This window comes from Centropristis striata, chromosome 13, assembly GCF_030273125.1.
Source record: "Centropristis striata isolate RG_2023a ecotype Rhode Island chromosome 13, C.striata_1.0, whole genome shotgun sequence".
Taxonomy (NCBI): Eukaryota; Metazoa; Chordata; class Actinopteri; order Perciformes; family Serranidae; genus Centropristis; species Centropristis striata.
Genome location: NC_081529.1, coordinates 8,081,524 through 8,106,890, shown reverse-complemented (window position 1 = coordinate 8,106,890; position 25,367 = coordinate 8,081,524). Strand labels below are relative to the sequence as shown.

The 25,367-nt window shown below is 36.6% G+C and overlaps 3 protein-coding genes and 1 non-coding gene across 4 annotated transcripts; 2 read left to right on the top strand and 2 right to left on the bottom strand.

Moving 5' to 3' along the window:
• The first annotated feature begins 1,005 nt into the window (after positions 1–1,005).
• LOC131983678 (zona pellucida sperm-binding protein 4-like) lies at positions 1,006–11,828 on the top strand. Its single transcript, XM_059348441.1, has 12 exons — positions 1,006–1,351; positions 2,214–2,338; positions 3,695–3,815; positions 4,082–4,216; positions 4,979–5,151; positions 6,811–6,890; positions 7,017–7,150; positions 7,264–7,447; positions 9,582–9,726; positions 9,804–9,873; positions 10,543–10,677; positions 11,660–11,828. The coding sequence occupies exons 1-12, from the start codon at positions 1,159–1,161 to the stop codon at positions 11,794–11,796; spliced, it is 1,632 nt and encodes a 543-aa protein (XP_059204424.1). The 5' UTR covers positions 1,006–1,158; the 3' UTR covers positions 11,797–11,828.
• A 264-nt stretch (positions 11,829–12,092) lies between these two features.
• On the bottom strand, positions 12,093–17,545 carry rrp7a (ribosomal RNA processing 7 homolog A). The gene is made up of 7 exons (XM_059348497.1): positions 17,432–17,545; positions 17,098–17,240; positions 15,349–15,474; positions 14,693–14,816; positions 13,426–13,523; positions 12,385–12,592; positions 12,093–12,287 (listed from the first exon to the last, which is right to left on the bottom strand). Exons 1-7 carry the CDS (start codon positions 17,493–17,495, stop codon positions 12,202–12,204), a joined length of 849 nt encoding a protein of 282 aa, XP_059204480.1. The 5' UTR covers positions 17,496–17,545; the 3' UTR covers positions 12,093–12,201.
• A 1,176-nt stretch (positions 17,546–18,721) lies between these two features.
• Positions 18,722–25,091, bottom strand: poldip3 (polymerase (DNA-directed), delta interacting protein 3). The gene is made up of 10 exons (XM_059348958.1): positions 25,018–25,091; positions 23,455–23,567; positions 22,896–23,335; positions 22,719–22,769; positions 22,479–22,556; positions 22,122–22,343; positions 21,489–21,566; positions 21,237–21,366; positions 20,910–20,976; positions 18,722–19,943 (listed from the first exon to the last, which is right to left on the bottom strand). Exons 1-10 carry the CDS (start codon positions 25,083–25,085, stop codon positions 19,727–19,729), a joined length of 1,464 nt encoding a protein of 487 aa, XP_059204941.1. The 5' UTR covers positions 25,086–25,091; the 3' UTR covers positions 18,722–19,726.
• On the top strand, positions 23,843–23,996 carry LOC131984188 (U12 minor spliceosomal RNA). The gene has a single exon (XR_009395534.1). It is a non-coding gene; the product is annotated as a U12 minor spliceosomal RNA (small nuclear RNA).
• Positions 25,092–25,367: the final 276 nt, after the last annotated feature.

The following is a 25,367-nucleotide window of genomic DNA, read 5'->3' as shown; positions in this document are numbered from 1 at the left end:
AATATAACATACAACAAGTAAAATGAGGATAATATCTAGTTCAATATTTTATACTAAATATATTTGACAATATCTCCGGTTTTACTTGGCTGAATATCATCAAAAAGGCAAGGCTCAATGTTGCTTCATTTTTATGTCTTCACGTCATGAAGAAGTAATGTGCGGGTGGTTTCATGGACTCCAGAGGGTTAAAACATCAAGAACATATGGCAGTAATGAAAATAAAATTTAGAATATTAATAATACTGACAAGACCAAAATAAATGAATAATTAAATAAATGTAAATATAAAAAATAAACAATATAAATAAATAAATACAATTTGAAAAATAAAATAAAGTAAAATAAATAATATCCTTAGTGTAGGTTACAGTGTACATTCCCAACAACAAATCAGACATTTTTCGTTTTCTTATTCTCCCACTGCCTCCTCCATATCTCCACTCCTCAACAGTTTCAGAAATATCTTCCAAATGTTATAAAATACAAAAGCCCTCTTTCTATTTAACCAGTGGTTAAAAGAGGGACAACGAACATTCTTCCAACATAATGCTGTACTGCTTTTGGCCTGTAAACAAAGGTCAACCACTTTTCTTTCCTTACAAGAAAAAGTACAGTCATCTGGATAAATGCCTAAATGCATAACTTAGGGCGAAAAGGTATAGGGGCAGTTGTGATCTGACAGATATGGATGAATGGACTTTTAATAGTAGCCTCACAGATGTAAGGAGAGCATTAAAAAGGACATTTATGTGAAATCCTAAAATGATGCAGCAGTGGAAAGAGGGAGAGGGCTGAGGTTGGCGAGGCCTTTCAGTTACGCAATGATTTCATTTAATAGCTCCCTGAGGATACCACGCATGTGCTCAGCATGATATGCATTATTTAAACGCTGACCTTTATATTAATTAACAGCTCAGTCTGTCCTACTTCTCAAAGCAGCTCTCGGGGGCGCACACGTGGACATGACATCATTTCAACTCTTTTATTACACGGGTACCTACCTACGTGTAGAAGCTCTCCTGGAGGAAGCAGCCAGCTTCAAACTAATTAACACTAATTAGCAGAAGTCACGTGGCCCCCTGCCCCGCGTCAAAGAAAGGACGTTATGTTTCCAGACCAAAACTGTATGAGCCAAAATATCTAAATTCTAAGAAAATGAATCATCATTGCGCAAAACTTGGTTTGATTACTTTAGTTGTTGTCGCCATGGTTCAGCCCTGTTGGTGTTTGTCAGCCGGCCAGAAGAAGAAGAGAGCTGAGCAGCTCGCCCTGCCCACAGTCAGCTGCTCTGCTCGGAGAATTAAAGCTGTTTTTGGGCCGCTGGTCAAAAGTAATATACATGTTAAAGGTGAGATCGCGTACTTTGTTGCAATAATTTATTTTCATCCCATGACTATGGCAAATTGATTGGGAATCGTTTCAGTGCATACTGCCCTACTAACCCTAACTGCAGTAACTATATATTTGGTCAAAATTGAGTTATAACTAAAAATGAACTCCTTGATGTCTGTTTTATCTTGTGACAAAGTTTTAGATTTCAATTTTGCTTTATTTCAGAGAAATACTTATATAAAAAACACAAAATCCAACTCAAAACCAAGCCGTAATTGCATTTACCATGGTCTGATTTACTAATTTAAACATAAAAATGTATTTAAAAAAAGTTTATTTGAAAAGAGAAATTATTATCCAGATAGTGATGGAGTAAAAAAGTGAGGTAAAATTATATTAAGACTAAAATATAACATTTCTTTATAATAAGTCTAAAATATGCACATCTTTGAATAGAATAGAGTTGTTAAACACTTTCAAATACATTTATAAAAAACTAAATTTGAGACTGTTAATTTAATGAAAACAAAATATAAAAGCTGAAGGAAGACAACAACATTACTATGAGAACCCTTTACAGCAAAACCAGAGTGCAGTAACTATATTTTTGGGGTCAAAAGTCAAATAAATCATAAGAATAAGAATTACATCATCAATACATGTAGAAATAAGTGTCATATCACTTACCTACCTATAATCCATTTGGCTGGCCAGTTAAAAAACATTAAAAGTCTTTAAAGCAGTTTTTCTCAGTTTTACCCTTTGTGTAGTTACTGCAGTTAGACTTTCAAGGGCAGCATAGTGTTCATCTAAAATGTTCCAGCTTTCAACATTTGTATTGAATCTATTAATATTGTATGTGCTCTATTGTCTCTTAGACATGGCTGGGGCCACCATCCCAGTGCTTAAATCTAAGGAGTCCTGTGGAGTGAGACTGGTCCGAGAGAAAAACCAGAGTCTGTCCCTCTTTAGCAAATATGACAGTTGCTATGGACAGATTGAGGTAAAATAAGTGACTGTATGAAAATATTGGGCTCAGGAATGGGCTGAACATTGTGTCCTTCCTATTTAAAAAGAAAGGTCTGTGAAAAAGAGAAAAATCCAACACCTTCCCCACAATTTATGCAGGTAATACAATACTATAGTTGAAACCTTAAGATGGATGGATTACTGAACGAGCTAACTGGGGACAGGCCCCAGGGCCAAAAGTGTCAGGACACCCCTGGCCTTTACGTATAAAATGCCACTCAAAGAGATGCATAACAATCAGGAAGAGATTCAAATGACCACGAGGAAACATAAACCGACTACAGAGAGAGACCAAAACAACTACAATGAAGAAATTAAAGAGATACAACAATGAAAAGGGGCAAAACAACCACAAAGAGACAAAAAGCTACTACAAAGAAAATAAAAATGACTACTAAGAAGCAGAAAGTAACTACAAAGAGACAAGAAAGACATGCTGCACAGAGACCACAAAAAAGAACAATTACTCTGAAAAGGGGTAAAATGTGTCAATATACATTGAGAAGTCTACAGAAGAGGAATATACACATGCAATGTGTGTAAGTGTGTGCATATACACTGAAAAAAGTATAACCTTGCTCAAACTAAAAAAAATGATGTCCAGATATCACATCTGAAATATTTGCTTCATAGAATCTAAATTGAGTAACTTTTTATGACCTGATTATTTTATGTTGATGTAAACAATAATACTGCACTTGACTCAACCTTAATTATTTGCCTTGATCCAAATTATTTTCTTAACATTTTAGTTATTGAACCAAACGAATACATTTAAATTGAACCAACCTAATATATTCACTTTTAACTGAATTAATGTTTGCATTGACACCAGTTAATTTATTTACATATACCCAAACTATATTTTTCACATTTTATTTGACTTAACTAATTTTTGTTTCCCACCTTATAAACTCTATAAAAAAGACACTTGGCCAACAGATTACATTAAATGTATTTCTAAATCTTTAACATATGAACTATATGCAACATATTACATACACGGTTTGACTGTGCAGTGCGCAGTGCTTTCGACTCAAACTAAAAATATTACCTGCAGGTCACGAAGAAGAAAATAAAAACTTGAGAGAAATCAAAAACTTTGTTTTGGGTCCTTAGGACGTATATTTAGTTCAGTATAAATCAAACATGTCTCTAAATGAAAAAAGAATAAGTTTTACAATCAAATCAATAATTTTATCCTTTTTTTAAATGGCAGTTATTAGTTTGAATGAACAACTGCTACACTGCTACTGATACACTTTTTTCAGTGTAAATGAAAAACACTATGGTTTTTTAACAATTAACACTGATGGTCTTTGATCCTCAGGGCAGCAAAGTGGTCATCCCTCTGCAGATCCAGCTGGCAGGAGAGGATCGATGGTTCAGCGTAAATATCAGCTGTCCTCTGATAAAGAGACACAGTGAGAGGACTCGACTCGTCCCGACACGTGAGTGCAGACAGCCGATGACAGCAACACCCTCACTGACACTGTTGTGTCTTCTATATCTGAAGTCAGTGCTCTTATTTCATCACTTCCCATCAATTGAAACTTAATTGACACATTTTTCTTCGGAGCCTGGTGGAGAGTTTTAATAAACTCTTTAAGTGATGTCATGGGGTGATATTGCCTGACTTTTACATCAAAGACAAGATTTTGGCATGGCACAAGTTACTGTGCCAGTTCGGGACACTAAAAACTTGGTTCTTCTTCAGCATTACCTGGAAACTGTGACACAGAAAAAGCTCTGCGAGTGGACTGTGGCCACCAAAGTATTTCTAGTGATGCATGCAACGAACTGGGATGCTGCTACGATGATCACGATTTATCCTGCTACTACAGACTCAATGGTAGGAAATGTTTGTCTTACTTGTGAAAATACTGTTTACAGGTGCATCTCAATACATTAGAATATGATGGAAAAGTCCATTCCCAGCAGTTCAAGTCAAATAGCCCTAACCAAGTATTGAGTCATATAGATGGACATACTTTTCAGAGGCAAACATTACATATTAAACATACTTAAAATTGGTCTTTTGTAATATTCAAATTTTTTGAGACACTGAATTTTAGGTCTTCATTTAATGTAAGCCATAATCATAATTAGAAAAAAAGAAATAAATTAAGACATCAAATGTTTTATTGTATGTGTAATGCAGTGGTTCCCAAACTGGGGGGCGTGACCCCAAGGGGGGCCCCAGAGTTATAAAAGGGGGGGGCGTGGCAAGGCTAAATGGAAATAATTTCATTGTTCTCCAATGCTGGTAAAAGCTAAATCAAATCATGAATCTACTCCAAATACTACTACAAAAAAAAAATGACAAGGCCATTCTAGCTTGTTGTGTGGAGGCCGCCGGGGGGTAGAATGGGGTGGGGACTGGTGTAATGGATCTATATAATGTGTTATTTCCACTTTTTGTATTGAATTACTGACATCAATAAACTTTTCTGTGATATTCTACTAATTTATTGAGATGTACATGAACTGTACATGGAAGCCCTTTTGGTGATAAAGTCAATTATTTATCTCTGACATTTCCTCTGAATAAGAACATATTGTGAACATGTTTAGGTGTAAAAATACCTATTCCTGTGTGTTGCTCTCCCTCCAGCCTGCTCTGTGGACGGACACTTTGTGTTCTCAGTGAAGACCACAGACACAGACCGGCCCATCGATCCCAGCAGCCTCATAGTTAAGGATCAGCCGCATTGTTCCCCTGTGGTCACCACCTCAGACACGGCTGTCTTCAAGATTGGAGTCATGGACTGTGGTGCAAAGATGAAGGTAATGCTACTTGTCAGTTTGAGTCCAACATCACGTGTCCAGTTTGGACAAAGAACATACTGTATGAGCTGAAATGTTCCTCTTTTCCACTTTGAATCATGTCACATGTCATCAAAGCTTTATTGCACATGGCCTGAAGTAGGTGATATAAAGTCATTGAAAAAATATTAGACCACCCTTGTTTTCTTCCATTACTTGTTCATTTTAATGCCTGGTACAACTAAAGGTACATTTGTTTGGACAAATATAATGATAACAACAAAAATAACTCATAAGTGTTTAATTAAAGAGCTGATATCTAGACATTCAACATGTTTTTTTTAATGATGATTTTGGTTATCAAGAAAACGATAGAAAATATCTAGATATCAGCTCTTAAATTTAACTCTTATCAGCTACAAAGGTTTATGTATGACATCGCTACATCTATCTTTATATGTGTGTCAAGGTTATTATAGTTAACGAAAACTAACGAAATAACGAAAACTTGAATTGAAAAAACATTTTCGTTAACTGAAATAAAAATAAAACTAACTGAAACTGTATTGCATGGTTACAAAACTAACTAAAACTAACTAAAATTAAAGTGAAAATGTCCTTAGTTTTTGTTTTTGTCAACTTTTTTGATTCATAATTCAGTGTTTCTATTTGAACATGCAACACATGGTAAATATGTTTACTGAGACTGGGAACTAGAACCAAAATTCAAAACACCTGGAACTGTAAGAGTTAATAACCTTATTGGGGCTGAGATGGATAAACCAAAGGAAATAAAGGCAAAATGTATTATGACCTGTTTGAATCTCGCACCCAACACATAGCCCATTACAAAAAAAACTCAAACTAACACTAAAACTAAACTAAAACTAAGCATTTTCAAAAAATAAAAACTAAACCAAAACTAGAAAACTCACTCTAAAAACTAATTAAAACTAACTGAATTTGAAAGCAAAAATTCACAACGAAATTAAAACTAAAACTAATGAAAAATCCAAAACTATTATAACCTTGATGTGTGTATTACTGACACTGACAAGCAGAGCTATGCATGTAGTGGATGCTGCAGAAGTTTGAATCCAAGACTGAAAGTCACACAATAACACAAACAAGACAGATCAAGGCAGGGGTTGCCTGGAAACTGCTGTGTTCTGTGAGGTAAAAATACTATTTTTGTCAAAAGGAGTCTGGTGGAGTCAGGTTCAACAGAGCAATATGTTCTACTGTGTACAGCAAAATGTATTTTAGCCACCTAAAAAAAAAAAAAAAATACAGTCATGGAAAAATGTATTAGACCACCCTTGTTTTCTTCAATTTCTTGTTCATTTTAATGCCCGGTACAACTAAAGGTATATGTTTGGACAAATATACAATAGCTGATTTTATTTAAGTGCTGATATCTAACCATTTTCCAGAGTTTTCTTAATAATAACAAAAAATCATTATAAAAAAAACCCCATTGAAAATGTCTAAATATCAGCTCTTAAATTAAACTCTTATGAGCTATTTTTGTTGTTATCAATATATTTGTCCATACAAATGTACCTTTATTTGTGCCAGGCATTAAATGAACAAGAAATGGAAGAAAACAATGGTCTTACAGTTTTTTCCATGATTGCATGTTTACATGACTTTGAATCCTTTCTTCTCTCTCTGCTTTAGGTGGATGGAGACGTTAAGATCTACGAGGTGGAAGTGGAGGAGCTTTATACTAAAAGTAAAACCAAACATTCTTCATTTAGGTGAATATTTTTTATCATCCTCTCGACACGACTGTAAAGCTGATGGCTGTCACAGACCATAATGATTGATCTCACAATTAAAATATTCAGGATGTGTCAAATGTAATGTAAGTTTTGTGTTTTTAGTCTCAAGGTCCAGTGTGAATACGAGGCATCAGATTTAATGCGTGCAGCAAACTTGCGGTCCCTGTACGCAGTGACCGACCCACCACCTGTAATGGCACTGGGGACCATCAGAGTGCAGATGAGAATAGCTAAAGGTAATAACAGTGAAGGGCAGTATATGACTGTGTTCTGTAATATTGAATCAAAAACTACAACATTGCACAGTACAATAGAAATCTTCATCCTTAGCGATGATTTGTTCCTCCAGATGCTTCCTTCTCATCGTTCTTTCCTGAGGACCAGCTTCCACTGAGCCTGCCGCTGCGTAAAGCTGCGTATGTAGAGATCTCCATGGCCCAGCCGTCCCCGGACCCCACACTGTCCCTGCGTGTACGCGACTGCTTCGCCTACCCTGCGTCTAGACACTCTGTGTGGACTCTTCTGTATGACGGGTAAGGTGGTGGAGAGAATTACAGCAGCAACTTGAGATTACTTTTTTTTTCCAACAATATTTTTGTTGAACTTTTATGTATATATTTCACTTATACAGATAGACAACAACCAAACTATAACATCCATAAAATAAACAGTCACAACAAGACACTTCACATACTTTCAAGTATATCAGTTTCAAGTTGATTGTGCATTTTATCGTTTACCTCGGGTATCTTCTCACAAACTTACAGAACGTTTCACGGTGGAATATCAGAATAAAATGCCCTTTGATATTTACTGTACAGGGCATTTTATTATGAATTTCGTCTGCACAACAAATACATTTTCCGCACGACGCAATTTGATTATTTCACATGGTGTGTCCATGTAAAGTGAATACTTCTGAAAGAATGACAGCAAAGTATTTATACTTTATGTAAGCTCGCTCTGAGCAGTCTCAATTAATTTACCATAAATATCACAATACGTGCGTAGATCAGTGTCCAATATGTACCTACTCTTTCCGTTTTGATGCATAGCTGGTGTGCTGTGTGAATTGCTGGCATGGTTTACACTTCAGGGCCACCGTACATCTCCTTTATCCACACATGTATCAAGGGCACATCCATTTTTTTTTTTCCAAAACAGAGCGATCATCCTCCTGGCCAGCAGGAGTCCGAAGTTAATTAAAGTTGACTTTTTAGGATTGATAATAAAGTTTTTTGAATATATACCAAGTATATATATTTTTTGCCTGGTGAGGGACCTTCACTCCAACAATCTCAGATAAAGTCAGAGCAACTTTTTTCCAATATTTTTTTTTATTTTTGGGCAATCCCATACACAGTGGTACAGAGAACCCTTTCCTTCCAAGCACTTAATGCACTTGTCTGGCACATCAGGAGACTGAGATGAAATATTGAACTGACTTGCATTAGGGATGCATATTGATATCGGCACATTCACCATATCGGCACATAAAGGCTTTAAAATGAAGTGTTGCCATTGGCCAGAAATTTCTTCCAATAGGATGACGCTTAGTCACATGTCACGCACACTGTAATAGGTCAGTTTCTCCCTGGTTGTGCCTGTTAGGATCAACTTGTTAAATTGGGATGAATTTTACAGATTAGTTTGAAAATATTTCGGAGGAGGGAGGGTTTTTTGCAATTGCGTGGAAAAAAGTACATGTATTGATCTGGTAAACCAGCCAAAATTATATCAGCATATCTGCAAAAATGAAAACTTGTTTTATTTGTGAGCTTTAAAAGCTCTTGCTCCTGCTCATCTGTAAATCCTGTAGACATGTAAAAATACAACCATACAATACATTAGATTAAAAAAGGTACCAAAAAGTACAGTACAAATCAAGGTTATAATAGTTTTGGATTTTTCATTAGTTTTACTTTAAATTTCGTTGTCAATTTTTGTTTTCAAATTCAGTTAGTTTTAATGAGTAATAAGAGTATTTTTGCTAGTTTTAATTAGTTTTTATTTTTTGGAAAATGCTTAGTTTTAGTTTAGTTTTTATTAGTTTTAGTTTTTTGTAATGGGGTATTTGTTGGGTGCCAGATTAAAAAAAGTCACAATAAATGATGCCTTTATTTCCTTTGTCTGATCCATCTCAGCCCCAATAAGTTTTTTAAGTCATAAAACCAGATAGATGAAATAGATTTCATATCAACCAAAAGGTTTACGTATGAAAAAAGTTGACAAAGACGACAACTAAGGACATTTTAACTATAATTTGAGTTAGTTTTGTAACCAAAAATACAGTTTCAGTTATATCATTTTTTTTTTTTTTAAACTCTCGTTTTTATTTTTATTTCGGTTAACGAACATGTTTTTTCAATTCTAGTTTTCGTTATTTCGTTAGTTTTCGTTAACTATAATAACCTTGGTACAAATAACACTTCCATCACTGGAATAGAAAATGGACACAAACAATATAAAATGTGAAAAAGGGACCTTTGCTTCCCCAGATCACTTTTGTTTCTCTCCGTGCAGCAGACAGCAGAGAGGATGAGTGTCTTAAGAATATATCAAACTCATTATCTGGGCTTTGTTCTGCATATTTGTAACAGTTAGAGCTTGCATCCCTCATGTGTATAAGCTGCTCAATAGCTGACAGTTGTTTCTCCTCATGGACAGATGTCCCAACCCGATGGACAACATGAGGAGCTCTGTCCCTGTGAACAGCGAGGGGAAGACCACCTCCCACTCCCAAGTCAGGAGGTTTGATGTCAAGACCTTTGCCTTCTTTGACCCTCATACAGGCCAGCCAAGTGTGGAAGAAGTAAGGCTATATACCCGTTTATATTTCAATAATATTAAAAAGTGAATCTCTGCAAACATGTGAAATCTCTCCGGTAGATGTACTTCTACTGTTGGGTGGAGATCTGTACGGATGATGCTGACTGTGCACAGCGCTGCGCCATCATATGTGAGTATATGACCGCATGCTTTTCTCCTTTGACACTGTATGTGCTGCCATGGTTGGACCATTAATTCAATTTAATTTGAATAAAATTTTGGCTTCCAAAAACTATGAAAACAAGATCATCGAGATAAAAGATTGTTGTGCCACCTTCAATTTCAGGATGATACTGCAGTGTATTTTCCCATTACATACTACTACTTCACTTTTTTCGAGTTAAATATAGTTTACAAAAATGTCGAATATCTGTTTAGGATTTTCAACAGGGTGTTGCAGTGCACGACAACATATTTGGTCTAATTTATTTTATTTATTATTAGATATTAAATATGTTTTTAGTAGTTCTAAGGAGGCTGTGAAAGTGCACAAATATGGAAAAATCTTAATTGTTTTATCTTAAGCAGATAAAACAATTTTTATTCATTTGTAAATGTATTTATATATTCAGATTTTTTAAAAACATTTTTTTATTCTTTAATTTAATTATATTTAAAGTTCAAGGAAATTTGCTGTCAATAACATGTTTGTTTAAGTTCTGTATAAAATGAATGCATCTTTCTAACCATATTACATTTTTGTGATCTCAGTATAATAATCGTTATTATAATTTTTATGCCATAATCTTCCAGCCTGTGTGCTGTGAATACGTGCTGAACTTTTGCCTCTCCCTCACAGCATCTGAGGGTGAGAGACAGAGAAGACAGGCAATGTCAGAGTCTGACCAGGTCCAGCTGGTCTCTTTAGGTCCGCTGCTGCTGGGACAGAACAGCACTGAGCTAGAGGACAGTCCATGTGTGGAACAGAAGACAAGTGAGTCCAGCTCAGCACAGAACTACACTGCCCTACAAAGCCTGACTGCAGTAACTACTTTTTTGATCAAAATTGAGTTATAACTAAAAATGAACTCCTTGATGTCTGTTTTATCATGTGACAAAGTTTTACATTTCAATTTTGCTTTATTTCAGAGAAATAATGACATAAAATCACAAAATCCAACTCAAAACCAAGAAGTAATTGCACTTAACACAGTCTGCTTTGGAGAAGTGTGTGTGTGTGTGTGTGTGTGTGTGTGTGTGTGTGTGTGTGTGTGTGTGTGTGTGTGTGTGTGTGTGTGTGTGTGTATATATATATATATATATATATATATATATATATATATATATATATATATATATATATATATATATATATATATATATATATATATATATATATATATATATACACTAATTCAAACATACAAATAGAAATTTATTTTAATTTAATATTCTAAATATTGTAATTTAGAAGTTTATTTTTTTAAATGATCTAGATAGTGATTAAGTTAAAAAGTAAGATCAAATTATATTTAGACTAAAATATAACATTACTTTGATATTAAATCTAAAATACACGTCTGAACAGATTCACTTATAACAAAATCAATTTGAAAATGTTAATGTAATGAAAACAAAATATAACAGCTGAAAGAAGACAACATTGTAGTTACTGCACTGCTTCTGCATTACGATTACAACCTTTTACAGCAAAACCAGTGAAGTAACTACATTTTTGGGGTCAAAGGTCAAATATTTGTCATGATTTTTGAGCATAAAAATCCTATCATCAATACATGTAGAAATAAGTGTCATATCACTTACCTACCTATAACCCATTTGGCTGGCCAGTTAAAAAAACTTTAAAAGTTTTTCCCTTTGCGTAGTTACTGCACTCAGGCTTTATAGGGCAGTGTAGTTACTGTGTGATGAATCAATGGCAGTACATGAATGAATTATTTCTCTGTGGCCCTCAGTGTTTCAGGTGACCGTGTATGTTCTGTCTGGTGTTGGAGCTGCCCTGCTGTTTGTCCTCGTGTTTGCTGTGTGGAAGAGCACCAGAAACCAGCAGAAACCAGAAGTGAAGCTAAATTGCGAGGCTGACAGTGAATAATCTCATTAAAACATTTCATCCTCTGTGATATGGCTTCAAACTTGTTTTTGTAATCATTTTTCAATGGTCATAAAATTCAAAGCCCTCGTCCTTCATTATGACTTTTCTTTTATGTGAAATCAAGGCCAAATAATTAATTTAAATGGTTCCCAGAGGTAGTTTTTGAATGATATTTAAATGTGATTAATGAATAGCATTGGTACTCAATCCTGCATGTCTCCTCTTTAATTATACTGTATTCTACCTACATTAAGTAATTTATCTGTGAGGTGCTGGTAATTCAATAAGAATGAAAATTGGACAATCAGAACATAATAGTTTATTGATACAAAAATGCTCAGGGTTATTAGTAGCTAAAACACACAAAAGCAGTGAAATGATGAAAAGAAAATCGTGTTTATTGAATCAGTAAGGTTTGAACTTTCTCTGTGCCCTCAGCAGAGATATTCTCTGTTTATCCTCCTCAAACTTTTTCCTCAGTTCAGCAATATCTGAAAAAAGCAAATTTAGAGTTAATCATAAGGCTTCTTATTCCACTCTATCACATACAAATTCTGAAGAAAATACGACATTAAATGGGTAACTTACGTTCTTTCTGTGTGTTTCTGTGCTGCCAGGTGTAGAAGTTCATGAGCTCCTTCCTCTTCTTCTTCCTCATCTCTTTCTCAAGAGTCTTCTTGTTGGCTACCTCGCTGTGGGGGCGACCCTTGGCACCCTTGGGTCCTCTTGTTACTTTCACCCAGCCCTCTTCGTCTTCTTGCTGCTGCTCGGCCTCCTCCTTCTGCCTTTTCGCTTCCTGTGACAAAGAAAACAAACTTGACTCAAACGGGCTGCGGTCGAAAAGTCCCAAAAAATATGATGTCATCGTTTTTTTCTCCTAAACACTTTTCCTTCTTGGAAAACATGAGATCAATGAAAGATGTGAAGAACGATGTATAGGAAAGAAAACAATGCTGAGAATCTGACCGCACTTATGTGTCATGTAATTCTAAAACTAGAGATGTTCCGATACAATTTTTTTCCTCCCGATTCCGATACTTGTGCTGTGGGTATCGGCCGATACCAAGTACCGATCCGATACCAGTATGTTTTAAAAAAAACATACTACACCTGCATGACTGTGATATTATTACCATTGTGGTAAGGCCTGGCTCAGGTTAAACCCTTTGTAAAACATGAATAAATACAGCAAATTCAAGCCATTTATTTTTTTAATAAAACAGTATACAAAACAGGAGTGCAACAGCAACTTAAATAAATAAATCTAGGAATATATTTAAATTAAAGTGCAGCTACAATATTACCTTAACGGAGCGAACCTGTAAATGGATTACTAATTTAATAAATTACGTGGTATCAGATCAGTGCCTGGACTCCAGTACTCGCCGATACCGATGCCAGCCTTTTCGGCAGTATCGGAGCAATTTAGGTTACTGGTATCAGAATTGGAACAACTCTATCTAAAACTTTCCTCAGCATTTAAAGAATATGACCAGCTCTTATCATGGCTGCTACTTAGATACTTCAAGGTCGTTTCACTCAGTTAGCAGTTAGCAAAGGAAAAGGATTTGACTGCAACATTGACTGGATATGCATGTGCTGCAAGAGAAAGAGCTGCAGGAATCTCACCTCCTCTTTCCGCTTGTCGTAGCCTTCCATAAAGGAGTTGACTTTTTCTTGCAGTTTGCCGGGAGGAATGATAGAATCTGTGTATTGCTGGATCCATTCTGGAGTAAGAAAGAGCAATTAATAACATTAATTGCCAGAAGACTGATTTGTTCTGTGTGAATAGGTTTGATCAACAAGCACCTGGTTCTCACTAAAACAGTCATACTGCATTCATATTAAGAATATAATAATTATGTATTTATGTAGTTAACACTGATACACAACATGTGACTGTGATTTGAGTTGTTTTTTAACTTCTAAAACCTTACTTTGATAATGTTTTATTTTTCCATAAAAAGCATTTTCATCACAATCCCAAAAAATGTGATACAATGGACAAAATTGCCTGTATGTATTGTCAATGAGATTTGATAGGAAGCTTTATTTTGTTTAACATGTTTTACCAAGATGGCACTTATACAGTGTTTTTTGTTTTGTTTTTTAACATGGAGGCACTAGACTACATAAAATGCTCAGTTATGAACTCATGAATCAATACATTTCAGTATAAATTGTTGCTTTAAAAGCCAGAGCTGCTGCAAATACAATAATTTGACGAAATAATAAGTTTCTTTAAAAAAACAAAAACAACACTTGATAGTGTGGACATTCCTCCAAGTGGGACCCACTGTGTCTGCACTTTTCAGTGAGGTATGTTATGTTTTTTTATATTTTTATCTCCATAGCAAGAAAGAGAAATCAATATAATGGCTTTTTATAAATAAAAACAAAATAGTTATTTGTTAAAAAGATATTACAAAGAAACCGTCAGCTGTGTATGTAATAATACTGAAAATGAACATGGCTCATTTTGGACTTTGAAATGTTTTGCATCAGAAGTTTAGAAGTAAAGCAACACAAAACAGCAATAAAAGAAGAAAATACAAACCTTGCATTTATTTAAAAACGGCATCTATAATGTACATAAGCTGCAATATCAATACCTTCAATACATCAATCAGGTATACCACGCACTGGGTAATATAAATATTTTTCTTAAGTAATAGTGTAGTTTTCAGCTGTATATATTATATAGTGTTCCCAATTTGATTTTATTGTTTAGAGTATTAATGCTTTTTTATATATTATTGCTTGTTTCTATATATTGTTATCTTACTGATACTTCTATTTTTGCTGTACAGTTTTTGCTGCTGTTACACTGAAAATGTCCCCATTGTGGGACAAATAAAGGAATATCTAATGTAATCATCACTGTAGCATCACTCACTCTGTGTCCCCGTCCTCACTGGACGCTGCTCTGTGCAAACCAGCAGAGGTGCATCATGTGGGTGAGATTTAGCTGCTGCTACACTGGACGAGTTTTGGAAGACAATGTAGCAGACTTTAAAACCCTGGAAGAAACAGACAGAGACACAAGATGTCCAATACGACATCGTTATATTTGGATAATTATAATGGTGTGCAGAGTAACTTGTAACTTTCCACTTCGCTAGTGATTTCATAATCTCTTTCCCACAGATTTACGAGGGCACAGTTTATACAGTATATAACAAACATCGTGACCAGCTGTTGTTATGGTAACTGGCCAACAGAATTCAGTGTCTTGTACTTTCAGTTTGTGTAAGCCCAAGAAGAATTAAATGTGAATTATTACTGATGCACTACACTGATTTCCTATGAGAATGATGTTATTCTGGGACCAGATTTCTTCAATTTCCCTTGGGATAAATAAAGTATATCTCTCTATCTAGATCTGCATAATTTTACCTGTGAACAAAATACAGGCTGGTATTGAGACCTTACTTTTTCTCCAGTCGTGTTTACTCTTGGGCTTCCGATCAAGGAAGCAGAAACCCTTGACAACATGAAATGTACTGTACAGAAGAAGGTGAGTGAATGTTAGCTGGTGGTGTTAACGCTCACCTGTTTCTCAGCTGGTTTAAAGAACCGGGACAGCTTGGGTCCAGACTCCTGAGAGGAGCCCGGGTGGTCCCTCAGCTCCACGGACTGAACACTGCCGAACTGTGAGAACAGCTCTTTGACAACATCCTGAGACACACACATGACAGGGAGGACAGAGTTCAGATCCTTTACTTAACTAAAGTACCAATACCACACTGTTAAATTACTCCACTACAAGTTGAAGTCCTGCATTCAAAACTTACTGTAGTAAAAGTACAAAAGCATCAGCATCAAAATGTACTTAAAGTATCAAAACTAAAAGTACTCAGACTGTTTATATATATTCCAAATATATTATTGTAATTTTAATTCATGTAAGCAGTGTTTGATTTTTTTCTCATGGTACAGCTAATTTAACTACTTAATATACTGTTTGAATTACAATTTTCAAAAATGTCTACTCCTTTTTAATCTATCATGATTTTCATGTTGAATCTTGACGTGAAAAGTAACTAAAAGAGGACTAAAGTATCAAAAGTACTCATTATGCAGAATGAACCCACTGAGATTGTTTTATATATTCTAAATATATTATTGGATGATTTGTATTGATGCTTTTATCAAAGCAGTGTCTTGATTTTGTAAAGATAGGGCTCATTTTACTACTTAATATACTGTTAAAATATTTAATATTATATAAGCAAGCATGTGTCACGTGTATCACATGTCTAAGTAACTTCTTTTAAATCACTTCTTAAAACCCACTTTTAGAGACTTGCTTTTATGTAATTGCTTTCTATCTCACCACTCCTTTTTACTTCTTCACTTTTTTCTTTTTTTTTTTAACTCCCTTTACCTTTTATTTTCTGTGTGCCTGAGAATGTCTTGTGATTGTTCCTCCTCTGTCTCTTGTTTTTCTATCAATGTAAGAATTGTTTTTAGCCTTATGGCATCATTCTCCCTGTGATTAACTGTTCTCTGTCCAAGCACTTTGTAAACTGTTGTTTTTAAAAGGTGCTATATAAATAAACTTAATATAACAACATACACAGTGTTTTCTATTGAACTGTTAATATGTTTTGTTTGTTTTAAAGTCAAGTCAAGTCAACTTTATTTATAGAGCCTAAAATCACAAATCACAGATTAGCCTCAAAGGGCTTTACAGACTACATGATACAACACTCTCTGTCATTAGACCCCCACATCAGCCAGGGAAAAACTCCCCAAAAAACCCTTTTAACAGTGGAAAAAGAAGAAGAAACCTCAGGGAGAGACAGAGGAGGGCTCCATTTTCCAGGACGGACAGATGTGCAATAGATAGTTTTGTTAAAAAATGTTTCTTTTTTTGTTTAAATTGAGACTTGTGTAACATTTGTTATCATTGTGTCATTTTTATCATGTAAAAGGAGGGAGAAAAGGCAATATTGGCTTCAATAATCGGCCCAAAAACATCGGCAGCACATATCGGGGATGGTTAAGACTGAATAATTATAATATAAAAATAATCGGCATCGGCCTTAAAAAAAAAAACCTGTATCGGTCAACCACTAGTTAGTATTAAGCTGTCAGCTAAATGTAGTGGAGTAAAAAGTACAACATTTGCCTAAAAATGTAGTAGTAAAAGTATAAAGTTACAAAAAGTAGAAATACTCAAGTAAAGTACAAGTACCTCAACATTGTACTTAAGTACAGTCCTTGAGTAAATGTACTTCATTACTTTCCGCCACTGTTTATGGATACAGACTACTAACAGATGCTGTAGAGCTTTACCTCTGAGCAGTACGGAGGGATGTTGAGAGCAAATAAAGTCCGGTCCATCGGTCTGCCTGAACTCTTCTCTGCTCGGACTTTGTGCTCCTTCACATACACACTGTGCTGTGCAACGCTGTCAGCATTAAAGCGCAAGGGAAGCACTGTGAAGAGACACAGGAGACATGAAGTAACACATCAGTCAGAACAGCTTCTGGGATCAGCAGCAGCAGGCGACACGGGGCTAACGGTACCTTTAATAACAACTGAAACAGGGTAAAAAGTTCTCTCAGGTGACAACACAGTATACTATGGAAAAAATGAAATTAATAATCTTAATTTCGTCGATTAATACCTGTAAATCCTCCTGGAATAACACAAGGCTGGCTACTGGCGTGTTTCTTCTTGGACGGCGCCATTGTGGTTTGACTTTTAACACCGGAAGTACAACTAAAACCGTAAACGTTTTCCCTTTAAAAAATAAAAGACACAAAGAAAATAAATACAAATAAAAAAATAAATAAACAACCCAAATTGAAGTTTAAAGTACGCTACAATTTTAAAAACAAACAAAGATTTTACCAAAAAAATGGATCTGGAAAAACATAACCCTGCCGCCACAAATGCTTGCTTTTACTTTGTAATTAACCTGTATTGTTCGTCTATTAGATACTGCTCTCTGTGGTAGTTTTGGTTTGGTTAGATTATGTTTTTTATGCTATTATTTGTATTATATGTGTCTGTGTTTTAAGTACATGTGGTAATGCCGAAATTTCCCTGGGGCTCAGTGAAATATCGATTTAAAATGACATCACTTTTACTCATTAAAGATGGCTATGTTTTTTCCAGGTAAAAAAACCAAACTATTTAGTTTATGTTGCGGTTCAAAAACACATCACACATAGATTTAATATGGATAGTGTGTAAGGAAAGCTATATCATTCAATTCTATATTAAATCAGGGCCTTTAAAAATACCAGAAGAGTAATAACTTGCTCTCTGTCCCTAGTCGAGGTATAAAAAGTTGAGTTCTCAGCTTGACCTTTTGTTACACATCCCCTTAAAGAAAAACACCAGACAAAAAACATCTGGCAATGCAATCTTGTTGTTGCAAAATCTGAAGACGTGGCCAAATTCATGTTGCTGTAAATGTGATAGGAGTTTCAGTGGATGACGTGAAGTGGAGAAAAAACAGTTTTGGGGAATAAAGAGAGAGCAGAGTGCCTCCTTTACTGCTTTGTCATGTCAGTCTATACTGAGAACAATTATGCACTGAACTGTATACATGTATTTTTTGTTAAATAGCGTGCTGTATTAAATATGTTTCTTCAACGTGGATTTGAAGTATTAACTCATGTCAAATTTGAATAGGCATCAGTGTTTTTAGCAGTTAAGAGTAGTGAGACCAACAGGCCACCACATTTACTTTCAACCAGTTAAAAAAAAACAGTTAACAATCTAAAATTGATAGAAAAGTTAAATTAATAAAATCAGGTGTAAATTGGGATAACTGACATGTAATTTTATAACTGATCTGAAGTTTTGAGAAAGCTTGAATGCTGTATGTCAGTACAGCATGGGCCTCTTTACAAATGCATCATCATCATCATCATCATCATACGAAAGACGAGTCTCAGACAGCATCTACAAAGCTAAATATTTAATGGCGACATTTCACAGACAGATCTGACCTCCTCTAGTCTCCAGACTGACATACCAAGAAAGCAACAGAAAGTAATTTACAGTCTTTGAACATGAATCAAGTGTAATGTTTACTAGAAAGAATTAAACATACTTTGTCAAAACTGGACAACCAAGTAAAACCAGTCACAAACAGAGCACACAAGGATCTGGGTGCTACGAGGATGGTAAAAAAGACAAAAAAACAAAACAATCAACATTATGACCGTTTGAAAACTGGTTTACTGCAGCGATGGTATTATAGTGTTGGTCAATCCCCGATTTACTCACACAAGTGTTTTCAGTCATTTTTATAAGAACGACCTCATTTCAGGTTGAAGTTGGGTAGATGTAGCGACAACTTTATTGTCCTGCTTAATCAGATGGACATAGTATCTTCAGTAATGTCCTATTTCCTATTTTTGTTTGGCCTATATCATATCTTGTTTCTGTGGTCCGTGCACACCCAGAAAAACCTGAAAAGAGGTACAGACGACATAACTGAACACACCTGGGTTGACACACAGAGCCTTAAACATAATGAATCATTAAAATAATGACAATGCTGCTCCGTGTCTGCCAATTGGAATATAAAAAATAAAAATAAAAATTCACATATCCAAATGGGCTGGTATTGAACTTACGAGAGCGAAAAAAAATTATCCCAACACAACCAGTTTGATATGGCATCCCCCACCACATTCGATTAAAACAACAAATCATATCACACTTCCTTCCACTGGTCCACCTCAGGAACAAACATTTGGATACCACAAAAGCAATAACACAATTTTGTGTATCCATAAATGTCCCGTTCCGAGAAGTTATGTATATCAAATGTGTAAAAATCAGTTTCATATGAGACAATGTGGGCGGCCTGCTGTCAAGCTGAAAACCACAGTTTGTATGGGAACACTGAGAATGCAGTAATATGTTTATGAATAGAGTGTGTATTCACACTAGACATGAGTTATATCTTGATGCGAAAGGCAGTGGCCTGTGAGCTGGGGGGCTCGGTGGTGGAGGTGGACTGTGCGGTGGACTTGAACAGAGCTTTGAGGATGGTCTGAGGGTCCACCTCTGGGGTGGGCTGAGAGGAGGCTCGCTGGCCAGCGGGGCGGGACAAGGAGGGGGGCAGGCCTTCTTTCTTTGTGCTGCTGCCTGCGCCTGGAGTGTCACTGAGCCTCCTGTAGCAGTCAGGGAGAAAATGTCACAAGATTACAAAAGGTAGAAAAACTCATCATCATACATAATATATTTTTAATATAGTTGTCATGCTAAAATCATTACATTTCTTACAGTTTAGTGGACTGTGCAAGCCACTAACAGCAACAAACTTCATTACACCAAATGTATTGTGAGTCAATTGGAAACACTGCTTACACTGATTAATCCAATCAGAAAATGTGTTATCTGAGTAAATGCCTCATCATTAATAGCTTGACAAACATGGAACCGTTTAATCAAGTGAGATAATAAAGAAAGGTTGCCTGTATACTCACTGAGTGTTTGCAAATTGAATAGATCAATATCAATGTCAATATTCTCCATACTTCAAACAAATTAATTGTGAACATGGATTTAACTTTTAATAACCGGGTGTAGCCCTACATAGGGGCTGTGTAGGGCCGTTACAGTTTGTGTAATTTTGCTGAACTGTCCCAGTACATAGGGTCACAGTTCAGTGTGCACAGTCACACACAAAATACATGTTATGTAAACTGATGCACATAATGTGGAAACCAAGTTCTGATAGCATTTGTTGATAATGGTGTATGACTAAAAGTGTCTGTTGTTAAAACAACGAGCTGACTGGATACTGTATTGTCATAGTCCGGGACAACATGTTATAGCCTAATTTGTATCTGACTTTGTGAACCATTTGTGTTCAGTTTCTAAGTGTACAGATGGACAAAGTCAATTAAGTAGACTGGTCCTCTTTATTCAGTTAATTGATAGTTAATCCACCGTTCTGTGTTGTTGTAGTTGATTCGATTGGGGGAAAAAATTAAAGTGGGGGGGGGGGAAGTGAACTGCTCATTACACCCTTAGTTACACCAGTAGAAAAATGCCTAATTAAGTATGTGTACAAAAATACAGTGGACGACAGATTCATTTGAAATAATGAGCTTAAACCCTGCAGGCTCACTTACAATAGAATGGGCTGATCAGAAGTGATGACATTTCCCTGAATATGAAGGTTACACTTCATGGGTTGACCTGAGGGACGATAAGAAGAAAAGATAAGGAAAAAAACCAGAACATCCAGACAATCAATCTGGCATTGTTATTCTTGGATACTAAATACATCAATACAAGCTATCCTTCAGTTCAATAAAGGCCCTTTGTTTTCACAGACGCATATAATGATGTTCCTAACCAGCAACTCTACAATATTCATTGACCTGCATGCAAATCAGAAGACAGTGCCTAAAACCGGAGCGCTATTTGATGTGTGTGTCCTTGCTACGGGCACTCACCATCCAGGCAGCGATTGTTGTACTTCCTGTATGCGCTCACGGCATCCTCTTTACGCACAAACACCACTTCAGCCACGCCCACCTTCACCAGCCGTGCTCGCTTTAGGGCCCCGCACACACAGAACAGTTCCTGTAGACAGACAGGGTGTACCAACACACGCCGAATGAGTCATCACAGCCCTAAAGCACTCAGCACATTATCGAAAAGCAAACATGTCAAAAGATTATTGGCAAAAAGTGTGATTTACTCACAACTATGTCTTCCTCAGTGACCCGGGGGTGCAGGTTGTTCACTGTTATTTTTGTCCCCTCCAAAGGACTGAAAGCAGGCTAGAAAGAAATAGGACAACACAACATGGTCAAGCATATGTAATGGAAATGTCTGGCATAAAAATGTGTGCAAGCATGGTGATGGGGTTATCATCCTAAATGAGTTAGCCTGTTAATCTAGGCTTGCCTGTCATTACCGTTACAGCTATTGGGCTCTTGGCACAATAATGAAGGAGTCGGCTCACAAAAACAATTGGGAGTTTCACGATACAACAACCCTCGGGCAATGAATCTTTGTTGTGAAACAAAGACACACAAATATCGGTCTACCTTTATTAAATCTAGAGGTGGGAATCACACAGTAAGTTGCTGCCTACAATAATGATGGTATCACAATACAGCAGGTCTGTGATACTCAATACATTGCAATCACTTTCAATATTTCACAATATTTGTGTAACTGAAGAATACCCCTTAAAGGTTTTTCACAGTGGCTAATGTTACTGACTTATTACACACACACACACACACACACACACACACACACAAAGTGCAATGAATTATAATAGTACTAGGTGGAGACAAGATGCTACAGATGCAAGCAGGAATGCTTACCTGAGGGGGAGGAGGAGCTGTTGTGCTGGTTTCTGCTGTGCTTTGCTGGAGAGTCCTGGACACTGGTTGTAAGGCTGCTGCTGGGGACCGGGTAGCAGCCATGCTGGCGTTGGGCCGGGAGGGAGCCACAGGGACAGGAGGACGTGGGGCAGTGTAAGCATCATTTTTCACCACCTTGGTGATTGGGGCCGACATGGAGAATGGGGAGCCGACTGTACCGGGCTGTGGAAAAAATATAAAAATGGAAGATTAAAATGTGTTTAATGCCGGACACGGAAATTAATTATGCATTAATGAAAGCGTTTGAATATCTGTGTTGATTCAGGTTGAGGACAGCTGTCATGAAGCAGCTCTTACCCGTGACTGTAGCATATTATTAGCTGTAGTGATCTTTAGCTGTTTACTGTGGGGGCCATCATGCTCATTGGACAGAGGCTGTGGGAGACAAAATTAATTATTTTAATTACATATTTCTCTATCTTAGCCATTATGCAAGGGACACATGGTGTTCTCTTTCAGAAGAATATTTTCATCAACACCAGAATTTCTCTCAATCTGACTTGTTAAACCATGCCACAAAAAAACAAAATGAATTACCTGTGTCTGTGCACGGATTCCACCTGGCATCCCCACTCCTACTGGACGTTGCTGTAAAAAAAAAAAAGCATTAAAATATTAGAGTGCAGTAAGCATGACAATGTGCTTTTACACTTCCACAGATATACATGCATGCAGGCTGTGTCAATGATATTAAGTAACTTATCTAAACCTCACCTGGATGGTCTTGGTTATTTTTAGAGGTGGTGCAACAGCTGACTGTGTTGGTGTCCCTCCGATGCTTCTCTTGAGGCTCAGTCTGTCACGAGCATCCATCATTCTCTTATTATTGCCTTGCTGTGGTGTTGCACCGCCTCTCATACTCAGTCCTTGTAAATTAGGGGTAAATTGCCTCGTGTTCACACCGGCAAAATTGTTGTTGGCGTGTATCTGTATCTGTGGGACAAGCAGCTGGCCTTGCAGATGGTGCGTTACAGCTGTCTTTTGTGTGGTAAGCGCAGGGACACCGAACTGATTCTGACCCTGCTTGCGTGAGTTGATCATCTGACGAGCATCTTGGACTCCTCCTGCCCCTCCTGCTCCTCCCCTCCCACCACGGATTTTAAAGCGAGCATCCTTTTGACCCAGCTTTTCTCTGGCATCTTTCACTTGAAAACCTGAGTCGGGGAGAAGATTGGGGATGAATTTAGTATTAATCCCCAAAACACAAAACGTCCGGCTCAGTTAACTTTCACAAATATTAGGCATAAGTGAACTTAAGCAATAACGCCCTTACCGGCTCCTGGTCCTGGTCCTCCTCCAAGCCGCTGTCTGACATCATTAGCCCCTATCTTCTGCCGAGCATCAAAACTCTTGCCAACGCCTCCTGCACCCCGTCCAAACATGGGTCTGACAGAAAGAAGAACAAATGTTTCCTTCATTTCATCAGTCATTCTGCAACACTATTAGTTTATGTGAAGAAAAATATTTTCGTTTTGTGCAAAACGTATAGTTCACGATATACAAAACAATATTTGGCATTTAATATCTACAAACTAGTATTTGATAAATGTGGAACTGTTAGTGGAAACAAAATGAAACTACTGACAGTGAGCCATATTTTGCACCATAACTGAGAACACCTGGACAATGTATGTATTGCGCTCCTCGACAGTTTGCAGGTCATGCCTTAAACTGATGAGTAAGGAAAATAACGACGCGGGGTGACGCCCGTGTCCTCGTATACATAACGAGATGAATTTTTGCAGGGGTAAAGGTCCGTCTGCTGAGGTGACTTGCCTACTTTACGAGATGCCTCGTGGGTCCAGGACCTTCCCCAACTCCCTAAACTGTTAAAATAATAAACTAGTCAAGGACCATAACAAAAGTGTCCTTTGGTGATCTGAAGAAATTGGCAGTCCCATGAAAGTAGGGGGGACAGTTGGACAAATGCTGGGGCTATCACATTTTTCTTAATTTATCTCTGATTTCATCTGACCACAGAAAGTATATTATATTAGGCTATATATTGTTCAGCATTTCTTTTATACTATCATATGATATTGTAATATTATTATGCTTATTATATTATACATCATCATACTAAATAGCACACTTTCTACTCTACAGCATACCTTATATATCTTCTGTATACTTTCTATATATTATATAGGCTCTATTCCATATAATGAAGTTCATAAAAATTCCTACAAGTGTTAAACATAGTGACAGTAACACTTACAAAAGTAAAGTTACTTAAATAATTATTTTCCACACAGTGCAGGAAGAACGCACTCAATGGCTGTCGTGCTGCTATTTGAACAGACAACATGAGAATATAATTTCATGGCCAAGATTGGCCAATTTTGATTAGTTTAAAAACAAACAAACCAATTGTAAGAACAGGCCACCGCCTTAGTTAAACCCTGTGCGCCCAGCAACTCATCTATTAATAAAAAACTGGATCAAAAACCTGCCCTGCTGCAAACATAAATATTAGCTAGCTAACTAGCGAGTGAAGCTACAAACATAAGCTAACTTGACGCAGGCACTTCGCTCTTGGGTTCATGTGTTGAAACAAGTAAATATGAGTTTGGTAAAAAAAAAAAAAATAGTTTGGTTGAATAAATAATTAACCCCTCATTTTCTAAATGCAACAAGGAAAGGCTGTTAAAGTAGAGGCCTAGCTACATGTTAGCCAAGCGGTTACCATGTAACGTTAGTGGCCGCTTGCTGTTAGCGGCTAACGTTAACTAGCTACCAACAGCTCTAAATTCACGTTATACTTTTAGAAATGTTATTACAAGTTGCAACGTCCTTAAAAACCGAGTATCCACCAGTGCATTGATCGTCTTATTACCTTTTAGCTGGTGCTTTGAGGTTAATACCGCGCTGTCGTATCACTTCATCCAGAGAGACGTCTGCCATTTTATCACACTACCTCACTGCGCCTGCGTGCATGAGAAGTTTTAGCGGGGGCTACGGAAGGAGATTTGGGTCAGAATGCAAACTGTCCGTCAGGAACTGACTATATATTTTAATATTTCAATGTAATAGTTTGATAACTATGGACTTCAAAATTAATAACAATGAAATGTTTGAAAACACGGACTGCATTACTTTAAAATGCCACCAAAGCCCCGACCTATATGAATGATCTGTGATCGATTGCTCTTGACAAACTGCAAATGCGTCTGTACCCATGAGCCT

Bases quoted from the DNA above. Each gene is read 5' to 3' on its own strand.
- poldip3 (XM_059348958.1), bottom strand. From the start codon at position 25,085: ATGGCAGACGTCTCTCTGGATGAAGTGATACGACAGCGCGGTATTAAC. The intron at 21,367-21,488 runs GTGAGTAAATCA...GTCTGTCTACAG, and splicing joins TCACTGAGGAAGACATAGTT to GAACTGTTCTGTGTGTGCGG. The intron at 19,944-20,909 runs GTAAGTGAGCCT...TGACTGCTACAG, and splicing joins TCTGATCAGCCCATTCTATT to GAGGCTCAGTGACACTCCAG.
- rrp7a (XM_059348497.1), bottom strand. From the start codon at position 17,495: ATGGCGCCGTCCAAGAAGAAACACGCCAGTAGCCAGCCTTGTGTTATT. The intron at 14,817-15,348 runs GTGAGCGTTAAC...TGTTTCTTCCAG, and splicing joins TTAAACCAGCTGAGAAACAG to GGTTTTAAAGTCTGCTACAT. The intron at 12,288-12,384 runs GTAAGTTACCCA...TGCTTTTTTCAG, and splicing joins CAGAAACACACAGAAAGAAC to ATATTGCTGAACTGAGGAAA.
- LOC131983678 (XM_059348441.1), top strand. From the start codon at position 1,159: ATGAATCATCATTGCGCAAAACTTGGTTTGATTACTTTAGTTGTTGTC. The intron at 7,151-7,263 runs GTAATAACAGTG...TTGTTCCTCCAG, and splicing joins GCAGATGAGAATAGCTAAAG to ATGCTTCCTTCTCATCGTTC. The intron at 10,678-11,659 runs GTGAGTCCAGCT...TGTGGCCCTCAG, and splicing joins ATGTGTGGAACAGAAGACAA to TGTTTCAGGTGACCGTGTAT.